Source organism: Kryptolebias marmoratus, linkage group LG8, assembly GCF_001649575.2.
Source record: "Kryptolebias marmoratus isolate JLee-2015 linkage group LG8, ASM164957v2, whole genome shotgun sequence".
NCBI classification, from domain to species: domain Eukaryota; kingdom Metazoa; phylum Chordata; class Actinopteri; order Cyprinodontiformes; family Rivulidae; genus Kryptolebias; species Kryptolebias marmoratus.
The window spans coordinates 6,432,767-6,446,340 of NC_051437.1; the positions used below are offsets into that span (position 1 = coordinate 6,432,767).

General features: G+C 38.9%; 1 protein-coding gene across 1 annotated transcript; it reads right to left on the reverse strand.

Moving 5' to 3' along the window:
* Positions 1-5,293: 5,293 nt before the first annotated feature.
* Positions 5,294-13,574, reverse strand: olfml3a (olfactomedin-like 3a). Its single transcript, XM_017419160.3, has 3 exons — positions 13,243-13,574; positions 9,165-9,465; positions 5,294-6,217 (listed from the first exon to the last, which is right to left on the reverse strand). The coding sequence occupies exons 1-3, from the start codon at positions 13,351-13,353 to the stop codon at positions 5,433-5,435; spliced, it is 1,197 nt and encodes a 398-aa protein (XP_017274649.1). The 5' UTR covers positions 13,354-13,574; the 3' UTR covers positions 5,294-5,432.

Sequence of the window (13,574 nt, forward strand, 5' to 3'; positions counted from 1 at the left end):
CTCCAGCAGTCACTGTGTGAGAGGCAGGGGACACCCTGGACAGGTCATAAGTCCATTACAGGGACACACAGAGACAAACTACTATTAACACTCTCACCTAGGGACAATTTAGAGTTACCATTTAGCCTGACAGGGATGTTTGTGCTCAGTGGGAGGAAACAGGAGTACCTGGAAAAAAAACCATGTGTGCACAGGGAGAACATGCAAACTCCACCCTGAAAGGCCGCAGGTTGGGAGCCACCCATAGTATTTATCTATTTATTTTATTTGTTAAATGTTTCTAAGCACTGAGAAGCACATCTGTAGGGTAGAAAATAACCAAAATTGTCCTTTGCACAACAAAAATGCACAAACCACAAACTGACCGTTAGCGAGCAACAGTAACTCTTTTGACGTAGCATTTTCTGAGTCAGAGCCTCAGGTTTTAGAGTTTTGCCTATAACTGGTCATTAAAAGCAAGTTTTACCCAGCTCACATTTTAAACTGTTGACATGTTGTTTTAAATACTTATGTTGCTCTCAAAACTGTGGAGCCTCTGAGTTCTTTCTTTTCACAGCAGCACTTTTACTTCATGCTAATGCTTCTCTTGTAATGTTAACACATCTTGTGTTAGCAGGGATTTTCCAATGTTAATCTTAGCTTTTGCAGGCTGTCATCTCAGTTTGTGTAGAAAAAATGTGTAATCACGGTTATCATTACCTGCAAATTTCTCACAGAAATGTCACTGTCACTAGCAAGCAAACATTGAAGTGCAATGAATAAAATGATTTGGAGGTGTAAGATGATGCTTGTCCCAATATGTTTAACAATTTATGTTTGTTTGTATGGCTCAATATTAGAAATTACTGTTATTGTACAATTTTCTAAAGTACCTACCTGTTGTTCTTTTTATAAGAAACCCATAGTTTGCCTTTTATCAGTTTCTTTTTATGAGTTCTCATATAGAGCCTGTGCAATGTTGTTCTCAAGATTATTCAGTTCACCATGATGGACTGCAATTTGCCATGTATTAAATACAGCTCAGGCAAAGACTAGGGTGAGACCACTGTGCTGCACTGGAGATTGAGTTCTGAGTTTGAGCCTGGACTGAGTCACCAGGACACTGCGACTCACACCAAATGTCCAAGCTCAGCTTGTTGTGAAACCTTGTTCACCCTTTTTCCTCGCTTTAGGATGAAGGCGGTCAGGGACACACTGAGACATGTTTGGTGGGTGGCCAGGCCTAGACTAGAGTCTGATTCAGGCAGCCGGATGACCCGGACTAAAAAGGTAATCTGCCACTGGATGGGGGACAGACAGTCAGTTTACCCAAGCGACAGGAAGGCATGAACCCAAGGAGAGTGATAGATGGTAGAAGTTGGGAACGGCGGAAACAGTGTTACTACTCATACTTCCTTTAGGTAGTCAAGTTTTATTGTGTTCTTGGAGCTCCACAAGGAAGAGCCAACCTGAGGAACTCATAAACCATTTGGTCAATAGTAGCAAGGTACTGTTCTTGGGTTTCTTCTTTCTAAGATTTTTGTTTTTTAAACAATGGAATGTCCTTCTTATGTTTTGAGCAGTTTATTGCCAAGCATGAGACAGCTATTTAGATGATTTTGGTGGACAGGTTTACAGTTTTAACAAGAATCACATATCATGATAAACTAGAAAATTTCTAAAGAAATTCTGAAGGGTGCCAATGCATCTACTGCCCAAAATTCCTGTATAATTGTGTAATGCCAACATTTTGATGTATGAACTGTATAGGAAGTGTAAAACAAACAAAAGGAATAGTAAAGTTGCCACCAGTGGCCCATTGTGATTACAATTGAGACCGGTATCTGTTACTCCCTTACCACCAAATTATTGCGAGGTAGACAAAAACAGACTGAAAAGTAAGCCTCAAACATTCACTATGCAGAAACTAGAAGTCATTTAATGTCAGAAATATAAAACATGAAAAATAACCTTCACTTCTAATTCTAAAGAGAATATTTTGAGCTAAAATTCAACTTTAGTCTAGGAAAGCTTGGCTGTGCACTCTCCACATTCTGGGAGGATTTGAGAGAAAACAGGGCTTCAGAAAGGACTGGATTCCCACATCTGTTTTGCAAATTTCCCATTGATCTTTGTTTTGTTTTTTTCTCAGCTCTTTTGTGAATTTTGTCTACACTGTGTGATGTACCACTTCTGAAAGTCATAGCACACTATTCCTAATCAAGCTGCAAAATTTGGTGCTAAATTTGCACATTTTGTTTCAAAGCTGTACAACAAGATACAGAACAAACAGAGTAGTAATAGTAATTAAGGTGCTTCAATGCTTATGCATTGGCACCTTTAATAGCTAACGAAGGAAGCTTGCCATACAATGAGGGATGAACATAGATTATGGAAGTTGCACGGGCTGCATCTGTGGCTTTGCAGATTGAGCACTAGTTTACGTTTTATGGATCTGGCAAACACAGAAATCAATGACACATTTCAAACCCAATGTGATAAACTAAATGGGATCCCAAGCAGGAGAGCTGTCTGACAACAGTCATAGATTACAACCAGGGCAGTTTGTACAGATAAATTTTGCTGTATCCCACTGAGTAGCTCATTGAAAAATTAGGGTCAGCCATTGAGACACAGACAGATGGATTCACCAGGACAAGAAATGTCTGTTTTAGCTATTTCCTTTAAGGATACATTTACCCCAACTGAGCTGTTTTGTACTTCTGTGTTAGTGTGAAAGACTGAGATGACGGAGCGGGGGCAGATGGGTGGACAGGTCAGCATCTACAGAGCAGTGGCATTTCTCTAATTGGCACTTGTTAGAGCAGGAATGAGTCAGTGCATTGTTGTTGGTGTTTGACGTAATCTATCATCGGATCAGCACTCGGTCTGAAACGTTCTCTAATTCACACATAGTCATTTGAATTGTGAAAATCTTTAGACTAATGGCATCATTGGGTTTCTGTCTAATTTATGTGTAAAACTTGAAACAAGTGGGTATATAATTGTGTATTTTCTGTTCTCCTTCTTTATAAACTTGTGTTTTATGATGGTCATATTTCTCTGACGACGTGATGTGTTTTCATAGTAGATGGAACCTGTTAGATCAATTGCCTCAGTTCATAGACTGTTTATGACCTTCTAGCTTTGCCTAACATTGTAATGTTTCTTGATATGATCCTGTATTACTTCAAACTGTTAAAATAGCACTGAATTTTTAATTTTTTATTGAACATTTTGTATTTGTAATAATAGAAATGTTGGTAAAAATCAAATGACGTTCCTTTTAGGTTCTAGATCATTATCAAAATCATTAACAAAGAGTGATCTAGTGTGTCAAAATAAAATAGCAAACAGCACTTAAACCGCAAATTGTTATTCCTTTGTTTCTACAAGTCTGAAAATGAGCATCAGAAAATTGCTTGCTGTGTTTTCTCCCATGGAGCGTGATGTGTTCTGTGACATGTTTTTCTTTTCTTTGATTAAAAGACTTATACAAAAAAGGTTCTGTGCTGCAGCCTCACTACATAATGACAACACAGCCAGTGGCTTAACACCCACATTTTGTCTGAGTGAAATGGTCAAATTAAATGAAAAAGAAGACTAGCACACCAAATAATAATAAACCTTGCCAGCTTCTGAGAAGTAAATGGCATTTTTAATGTTCTTTTAACTTTAATTATTTTGCTTGCATAGAAAATGTTAAAAATGATAATGGTAATGTTTTTAAGGTTTCTATTTTATCTACACTGAATTAACATGTTGGCTGTAGATGTACTTCAAATGTTATTTCCTGAAGAGAATTTTAAACTATAATGGTAAATGAGTGTGCCACAAGACCGGATGCAACATGTATTGTACTTCCTATCATGATCATATCACACATGTTTGGCAGAATATCTAGTTTCATTGACTAATTTTTAACACAGTGACAAACTGCGTGGAAAATGTTGTTTGGCTTTTCAATACTTCATCCATTTCTTGAACCCACGTAATCCTGTCCTAGGTCACACAAAGCTGGTGCCTAACCCAGCAGGAAATGAACAAGAGGCAAGACTGTACACCTTGGACAGTTCGCTGGTCCATTGCAGGACCAATACAGGAATGCATGAGACAAAAGAAAATTCACAAATACTTCCACCTAAGGTTAGTGTAGAATTTCCATTTAAGCTCCCCTTCACACTGCATGACAACCTCATTAAGTTCTGCACAACCACTTAGAATGTGGTTGGGTTGCAGCAAACTTGAAAATCCTCCTTCTGCATGAAGGCAATCATGATCTTACAATTTTCTTAGTACTCACCAGATAGAGTTTTCTTTGCTGTTTTCTGCATCCCCAGAACCTTCTCCTGCACCCACACTATACACTTGCCCTGGCATGGACCACATCAGCATTGGTCATCACACTAGGTTGTTTCCATGACCATGTTTAGATCTCAGTCATACACTATGAATGAGACTAGTGTGGCCAATCCTGCTTCAAGTTCTAACTACTAACTACTAAGCCACACTGGTGTCCGTGGACCTAATGTCATAGATACACCACCACCACTATTCCCCATGTTCCACCCAGGACCCTGATACCCTGCCACCACAATGATAAACCACCACGACTTTACTATAGACTATTTGTGGATGCTCAAAACCGTCCTGGACGTGTTACACTCTATCACTAGTTATAAGTCCACAATGGTTCAGAATAGCTGTACATTCTTAATGCACCCTGCAACAATCATCCATGTTCTGCCTGATTTTTTTATGTCATTCAGTTTAAAGGGAACCTAGGATGCCTGTTTTTGGACTGTGGGAAGAAAATTGGGTGTCCAGAGAAAAACTCACGCATGCATGAGAACATGCAAGTTCCACACAGAAAAGCCCTCATCTGAGTTTCAAACCAGTACCTTCTTGCTATCAGCCAAGAGTGCCAAACCACTTCTCTGTTGTGTCACTGTTTTCCAATACTTGCACACTAGAAACATTTTACTGACATAGACTTAGTTCAAATTTATATATATTTAAGATAAAATACAGAAACATCCCACGTTACCTAACTCTGCACTAACTTTATTTGTTACTTGCATCTAGCTCCACCTTAAAAAATCCTGTTCTTGTGTTACAGTAAAAGCTGACAGAGGAGTAGTCTTTATAAATTACAAAACAAGAGATGATTCTACAATGCAAAGATATGACAAATTTAACCAAATGTAGGTGCCTGTTCTTTTTTGTTGTTGTTGCACCAACATCATGTTTAACAGCTGTGTCAGGTCCATCTGCAGCAAAATGTCCTCATAATCAAAACACAACACAGTCTATATTAAGTTTACAAAAACCTTTTCAGTTTTATTGATACAATGATCAATTTTTTAATGAAGTCGTTTCAATGCACATGTTTGGGTACTGTACAAGTTTAAGGATATTTTTGTTTTGAAACAATGACACCACTTCACTGCTGGTTAAGTCAAGACTTTCCTCGTGATAGTCAATTTGTAAATGATTTGATACCCATCATCCCAGGCATAAAGCTGCTTTTCCTCAGGGTTGTATTTCAGACTAGCATGGGCGCCGTACCTCCGGGGGAAGTAAAGCAGAGGAGCCTCTTCGCTGACAATCATGTCATTGACATCAAACACACACTGAACCCGAGATCGGCTGGCCAGGCGAGTGTTGTAAACGACATAGACAGTCCCACAGAAAACAAAAGCCGCCTCTGCATTCTCCCGTGGGCACTGGGTGTCCCAGATTTGTTCTATATCAAGCGTGACAGCGTCCATCTTTGCAAGGCTAATGTTAGGTTCATCTTCACTGGGGGAGAAGAGAAGCCACAAACCCTCATCGTCAGCTGCAAGGTCTGCAACAGTTTCTGGATTGAGTTTGTAAAGACTTGCATGGCTTTCCACAGGGAACATGGCGGTCTCTGTCACAGTTTCACTCAGCAGATCATATTTGACCACCTGTACATCTGTATCCACCTCTTGCTTTATGTAATACAAATAGCCATTGTAAACAGCACTTCCAGGACCACTCCACTCTGAGGGAAGCTTGATTGTTCTGCTGCTCGCCATGCCCAGAGATCTGGAAAAGTCACGTACAGAGTTGAACTGGTAGATAGTGTCTCCTGAGGTGCCATTAAAGACGTAAACCTTGGAGGATTTGGGATCTCTGGTCCACATCCCTTTAGAGCTGCCCGTTCTCTTTAAGATCTTCGCCGATTTAATGCTAGAAATGATTTCCACACAGTCTGATGCCAAGAAAAGGAAACAAAAAGAAGAAAATTAGGTTTTGGTTCTAACAGAAACTTCAATATAATAATAAGTGTATGTTTACAGCCATTCAAGCTCATATTTGTCTCACAGAATTTGAACATAAATGTAAAGGTCAGGTAATTCTACTACCAGATAGACCTCATCACCCAATAATGGTTTATAATATATGGCATTTAAAAGGTCTTCAGCTGCACTTGTTGAACCTGGGGGGGAAAGATAACTGCGTAATAGGCAACCAAAGACTGGAAATGGCTGAATCCAGATGTAAAATGTCAGATTTTTGTTTACAAATTGTGAGAAATGTCCCAGTAACAAAAAAAAAAATTGTTTCAGAGATGATAATGGAATTATCATAACCATAACCTATCATAACCTAATTTAGATATCAGGTGATTGTCAAAATTAGGTTATTTAGCTTTTTTCAGTGGCATTACTTAGTAGTGTTTCCAGCTTTTGAAAAAGATCAGGCAGCGAGTAACCACGGATTTCTAACTTTAACTTTTCAAATTAGGGCAAGTTCAAAGTTAGGACAATATTAGACACAGTCTTATAAAAAAATAAGGAATGGGAGCAGCTCATAGACAGCCTAAAGATGCTGTCTGTAAAAGATGTAGTCTAACATTATTCAGACTACATAAATAAAAGAGCTTGCATTCCCTCACCCATCCTCACTGATTTTTGTCCAGGAGCCACATCAGGATTATACTTGCAGATCTGACCTGGCTCTCTGCTATGAACTAAAATTTGTTCCGGTTCACTTCACAGGCATTCACAATAGATCTCTATGTACAGAGCTTATTTCTGCAAACAAGAGCATAGAGAGTAATGTCTCTGACCTCAGGCAAGTTTTCTGTCTCTCCATAGCCACAGATTATACACATGGGGAAAAACAGAGGGATTAGACCAACTTTGACTTAGAATTTAAAGAGATTGTTAAATTTCTTTATAAGTAAGGTTCTGTGGAAAGTTACACACAAGTTGTAAATAGCTCTTTCAATGGCCACAGTTTCAAGAAAAAAAGCTTGATTCTGACCAGACTGACAACGGCTAGTTTTACGGTTAGACCAAAGTGAATCAGTTCCATAGTGGTTCATGCAAACACAATTTCATGAACATTTACATTGCCATCACTTTTGCATTATATTGTTTTTCCAGGTGAAATATTGCAGTATTCTTGCAGGAAAAGCCCCCAGGCGGCACCTGAAGTGCTAAAACTATCTGCTGCTGCTTGCAAATAACCACAGTTTTTTTTTTATAACTGTGCAGTTCAATTGTGACCTGATTGTAAAGGTTTTTAAAATAGTATTTGCACAAACCTCTATAAAAATTTTTAAAAAGGAATTGTTTGAAATCAGTAGAAATCCTCTTTTGTCATGGCCGTGCTAAGACTAGCTGTTAGCTTGTGAATCCAGTCAAAATTAACTATTTCTCCAAAAGTGAGGCTGTTTAAGTGAAATGAGCTTCCTTCATAGGGTGGCCAGGCTCCACCTTAGGGTCCCTTCACACAGGATGACAGGGCTGATACATAGTAAATAATAATCCAGCATGTGGATGGTTTTTCCAATGTCTTGGGGAGGTTTTCAGGTGCATATTAATAAACAAGGTATTCCTCAATACACAGGATAGTGTGTGAAAGAGCCCCAATAGTTTTGAGCATGCACAAAACTTCCAAAGCAAGTTTGTGGTGATTTATCATCATGGTGGCAGCATATCGTGAACTTGGGTGGAGTGTCGGGAAGCATGGTGACAGAGTTGTTATGGTATGTGTAACTGTGTAATTTGGGGTGGTCTCGCACCGGTGTGCCTTGGTTGTCAAAACATTAAAGCAGGACTGCTGGCCTGATCATGCCTAGGCTTTGGGACAAGATGTAAGAAACAATCTAGATGTATCACGGGTATCACGCAGATTTGATATCTGCAGTCGTAGACTCACTCTGTTGTGGCTGCTGCATAGTTGCATCCAGACACAGTCTAAGAGACTTCATGCCAGGGCGGACGTTATGTGTGAAAGGGTCTTGATTGACATCACTCTAAAGATTTTCCAGTTTTTCCACAATTCAGTCCTGTTCTAAAAGGCTGTGTAGTTTGTGGACAGTGTGGGGTCATCATCTAGTGTGAAGGGGGCCTAAAACATTAATTATCCATAACCTTTCCACAGAACCCGACTTCAAACACTTTGAACTATTGCTTAAACAAACATGACAAGATAGATAGTATTATGATTCTGTGCAGAGGGTTTCTGATATTACTGCAAAGTTCTTCTGTTATGTGTTATTGACTGTCTTATTTTTTCAGCCTGTATTTGAAAAATTCAATATTTCTCCAATTGCTTTATGATTAGAGTAAATGTTACCAAAGAAAATGTTAAATTGCAGCAATTATGGATCTTTAGCTTTATGTATTACTCAGTGACCTCTTCCAATATACCATCAGCAATTAAAATCTGACCAGACAACTTTCAACATCATGATTGAAATGGATTTTTGGTCCCTGTATTATTTGTGTAAATGACTCAGTGCAGCAGTTTTAGTCTTAGAGTTGTTTGTAGCAGTGCACCTTGGGATGTGAAGATTATAATGACAAATGCTGTGCTCAAACAGGGGAGTAGCTGTGCAGAAATAAATGACTTGCATAAAGCCACGCTTCTGCTGGAAAACATGACTGCACAGAGACTTAAATGTGCTTGTGATAGTGTTGTGTTTGTTTCCATTTTCCACAAGCACAGCTTTTCCAGGACTGTAACTCTGCAAAATGGTTGATGTGGTGCCTGCTGGGATGTGTAATATGTGTATTAAGTCCCACAACTCCTTTCCCCCTCCACAGGCTTTGACTGTTCTAGCCTTTTGCCATAAATAAGTCAGAGAGATCAAAGATTTCCAGTAGACATTTGGCTGAAGAGTGAGCGTAGTTCCTATAGCTCACCAGAGACTCTGAACTGCAGCTCCTCCCAGTCCTCGTCTTCCTCTCTCTCCTGCAGTCCCCAGGCCTCCTGCTCCACCACCTTGTCCACTCTGTTTGCACAGGCCCGTGGAGAATTCTGGGTCTCCACATAGTCCATTTCTCGCTCTGCTCGGTCCACTCGAAGCAAAGCTCCTTCCAGGTCTTTGGACATCAGGCTGTGGTCATTCCTCAGCCCGTGAATGGCTTCAGAGGTTAGCTTTTTGAAATCCAGCATCTCTGTGCGGTACCGATGGGACTGATCACGCCACAGCTGCATGCGGTCCTGTGAGTAATGGAGAGAGCAACACGAGCGTTAAAATAAACTGCACATTCCCCTGATTTTTAAAAGCTTTGTTAAAATTTTTGTTCTAGTTTTGCTCAAATCAGTCGTCCACTTCATCGTCTTCGTGCAGCTGATCAACCTTGTTACATGTGTGAAATGGTAAAAATAGAAAAGTTATATTGAAGAGACTTCTTCCTCTACATTATTTTTTAAAATGGGAAAAAAATCTAACCTGATTAAACTGATTTTTTTTTACTACAAATACTTCAGCACCCAAAGTACAAAAATAAAAGAAAAGAAATGTGAATAAAGAACTTTTTAAACAACATTTTAATTTTGCCTGTTTTACATAGACATTTTCCAATGTTTTCCAATATGTTTAGCACTGCTATGAAGTTAAATCTTGCTTTTAATCATGTTGTCAGTAAACTAACAGATGGCCTTAAGGTTTCAAGCAATTCCTCTTCGAATACCTTTTCATTAACTTAAGTGATCTCCTAAATATCATCTTTCTGCAGATTTAAAAAAATACAGAACGTCCCAGTTTTTTTTTTTTAAGAATACCTAAAATACAGTGAAAATATAATGTTTTTTCCTCAACAGTTAAAGTAATAAAAGTGTCACAAACAGTGATTTCTTTTCAAGAAACATCAAAGTAAAGGAAAACAAGCTCATACCAACATTTTACTCAGTGTTTTATTTTGTTTTTTTAAGCCAATTCCTGATTATAAAAATTGTGCATAGTTGTCTGTTTTGAGTGTCTCTGTGTCAGGTCCTCTGTGATGGACTGGGATCATTTTCATGGTTCATCAGGGTAATATTTGTCATTATTTTAAAAATACCATTGGTGTTGTTAACTTTGGTACACAATTAGCTTTGTTTCTAGGCACTTTTAATTTATGCTACAAAACAATCCCAAAAACTATTTGAGTCATTTATCTGCGGTTTTCACATCAGGCAACTAAATTCAGACAAGAAAAGGTGTAAAAAAGTAGTTTTATTTTATAATAGTTTAAAATCATATTTTATATTTACACACCATGTCTTTCTCTTTTTCAGTACAAGTATTGATATGTATTAATATTAATCAAAAGTATTGTATCTGTACTATTGATAAAATCCTAACAATACCTACCCCTGCTTTTGAGAGGATTATTTAGTCAAATGTGAAATCCATCTCAGTCAGAATTGTAACATTTTGCATCATACACCCTGAACTTTTCACACTTTGCTTTGTTCAAGCAATGCCTCATTAGAATTTTAAAAAAGTTAAAGAAAATAGCTGCTTTCTACTCTTTCAAGAACCTGCTACAATGTGAAAGTAGATAATGAGTTTACAGTGTTTCTATAGACCATGATATAAAAACTGTAATTGGAAGTGTCTTAGCACAGTGACCTTGTTCCACCTCTAAGACTCTGGCACTGGTACAGCTTTAATCTTGTTTCCTGGATGATCTCAGAGGGTGAAATCTCCCTTTTTCATCAGTGTCTCAAATTGAATCCAGCTCTGTTTCTCCACACAGTGACTGACACAGTGAGCGTGACAAGTAGGTTATTCAGAGTGAAATGTAATAACTGCTGCCTCTGTCACTTTCTGCTCTGCCCCAGGTTTCATTTTCTACCTTTGCTGGCTGTGGAGCTGAGGTCAAATGGAAAATAGTGAAGGCTTCAATACATTTCTGTTTATATCAATGCAACTGTTGAGCCAGCATTATTTTAGCTAAGACTAAATAAAAAACCATAGGGAGTTTTAGTAAAAAATAGATTTAAAAAGGTCAAAAAACAAAAACAACTGGACTTCTGTTCTATCACTGAAGATGTTTTGCTTCTTATCCAAGGAGCTTTAGCAGTTGAGTGTGTGGAGTTCATGCTTTTAAAGATGAGATGTTCTGTAAGATAAATTCCCTAGCAGATTACACTCACTCTCCTCACAATAGAGGCTTGTCTTTGCCTGGCTCACAAATGGACCACTTTGGTCACATGAATGAAGGTGTTGATTAGAGTGAAACTGACTGGGTATCAGACTTAACGCTCCATTGTAGAAAAATAATTTGACCACAGTGACTTGTTAAACTAAAGCTGCGTTCAGACTGAAGGCAAAACTGACCCAAATCAGATTTGTTTTTGTCCATATGCGACCTGTATCTAATTTCTTTTTCTTACAGTTGAAATTTTTTTTCAAATCTGATATTTTTCAAAGCTTGAAGTTCCTGTGGCGACCAGCCACACAGATTCTTCAGAAGTTTAAAGTCCACAAGACTGGCGACAACCTTTCCTGGATGTGGCTGCAATAGGAAATATTCAAATAACTGAAGAGACAGATAATACGAATGATGACCAAAGAGTTCAAAACAACTTCCAAAGAGATTAGAGGTGAACTCCAAGGCCAAGAGTCATCAGTGTCAGATCGGATCACCTGCTTGAGTCAAAGTGGATTTAATGGAGGACACAAAATCATAAAAAGGGAGGCTGGAATTTCTTTTAAAATGCATATTGACAAGCCAGAAAGCTTCTAGAAGAATGTCCATTGGACAGATGAAAAAACTCAAGCATTTTGGCAACAAGACCCATTAGCTCTGTGTTCACAGACCCAAAAATTAAACATACAAAGAAAAGAACCCTGTACCTACAGTGAAACATTTAGGAGGCTCGGTTCTGTTCTAAGGCTGCTTTGCTGCATCTGACACAGGGTGTCCTGAATCTGTTCAGAGTCCAATGAAATCTCAAGACTATCAAGACATTCTGGAGCTAAATGTGCTGCTCAGTGTCAGAAAGCTTGGTCTCAGTCACAGATCATGGGTCCTCTAACAGGATAATGACCCAAAACACACAGCTAAAAACACCAAGAATGGGTCAGAACAAAACATTGGACTGTTCTGAAGTGACCTTCTGAGCCCTGATCTGAATCCATTTAAACATCTGTAGAAGGAGCTGAAACATCTGAAGAAGGAACCCTTCAAACCTGAGACAGATGGAGCAGTTTATTAGCTAGTCATGTTTAAACTGGATTTGATTCTTTGTGAGAAAAAACAGAGGAGCAAAATGCAGCCCCTGACATCTCATCTTTTTTTTCAAACTTTATCTATTCAGACAATGACCAGCACTCTGAACAGGAAGTCTAGACCTGGATAGTCATAATTCAGACATTGGATCAGTACACTTGAAATCCTAAAACTGCCTCTTTCCCCTTGAGGCTCGCTTGTCATACAAAAGCCTTTGGTTCTGACATCCAATCTTCTTGTCTTTCATATCACTCTCACATGCCATGTCTTTTGTGACACAAACTTCTCTTGCTGTTTTTCCTGACACTCAGACTGCTGAATAACCTCACCTTTAAACTCTCAGCAATCTTATATTTCCCCCGAAGCAGTTTGTTGTAACACAGCTTGATTTTACCTCAGCGGAAAGACTCCATTAGGCTGTTGGCAGGTTTGATGTCACACCAGCAAAGGTCGAGATTGTACTCATTAATGATGTGTCATCATCTTAAACATTGGAGATACTGTAATGCTGCTGGACAGAGGCTGTTTGTTGCATGAGCAGGAGAGCTCTGCATGCATGAACTCAGATTCCCCTCAGGCCCCTGCAAACTTGATGAGCTTGGCAGAGATTGCATTAATTAGTTTGCATGAGTCAGACCATTAAATTCAAATAAAAAGAAGAAGAGGAGGTTATCAACTGGTGTCTCTGTTTTTTAATGACTTTAAAGAAATCTGCTGTGCCACTTAAACTAAGTAATTTGTCAAAAAAGAGTTTAAGAGCAAGGTAGTTTCTCACCTCAATAGCCAACAATCTGTTCTCCAAATAATCCATCAGTCCCTGGTAGTAATTCTGGGCTCCAATTAGGGTCCAGGCGGTGGAAACAAGGAGGACGAACAGCGGCTTCATTGTGAAACAATCAGTGGGACATCTGAGTTTCTTTGTCTTCCCAGATTTTTAGAGGAGTCCTCAGGTTTCAGTCTTTGACGTGTCCCACAGCTGAGCTATCCTCCGTGCGTCACACAGCGTGTGCTGTAATGTATTGGAGTGTGTAAAAAGGTGAGAGGATAGAGAGTAAGAGGCCACTCTGAGGGTTTCCGATACTTTGACCACTCTCACGTTGCTGGAAT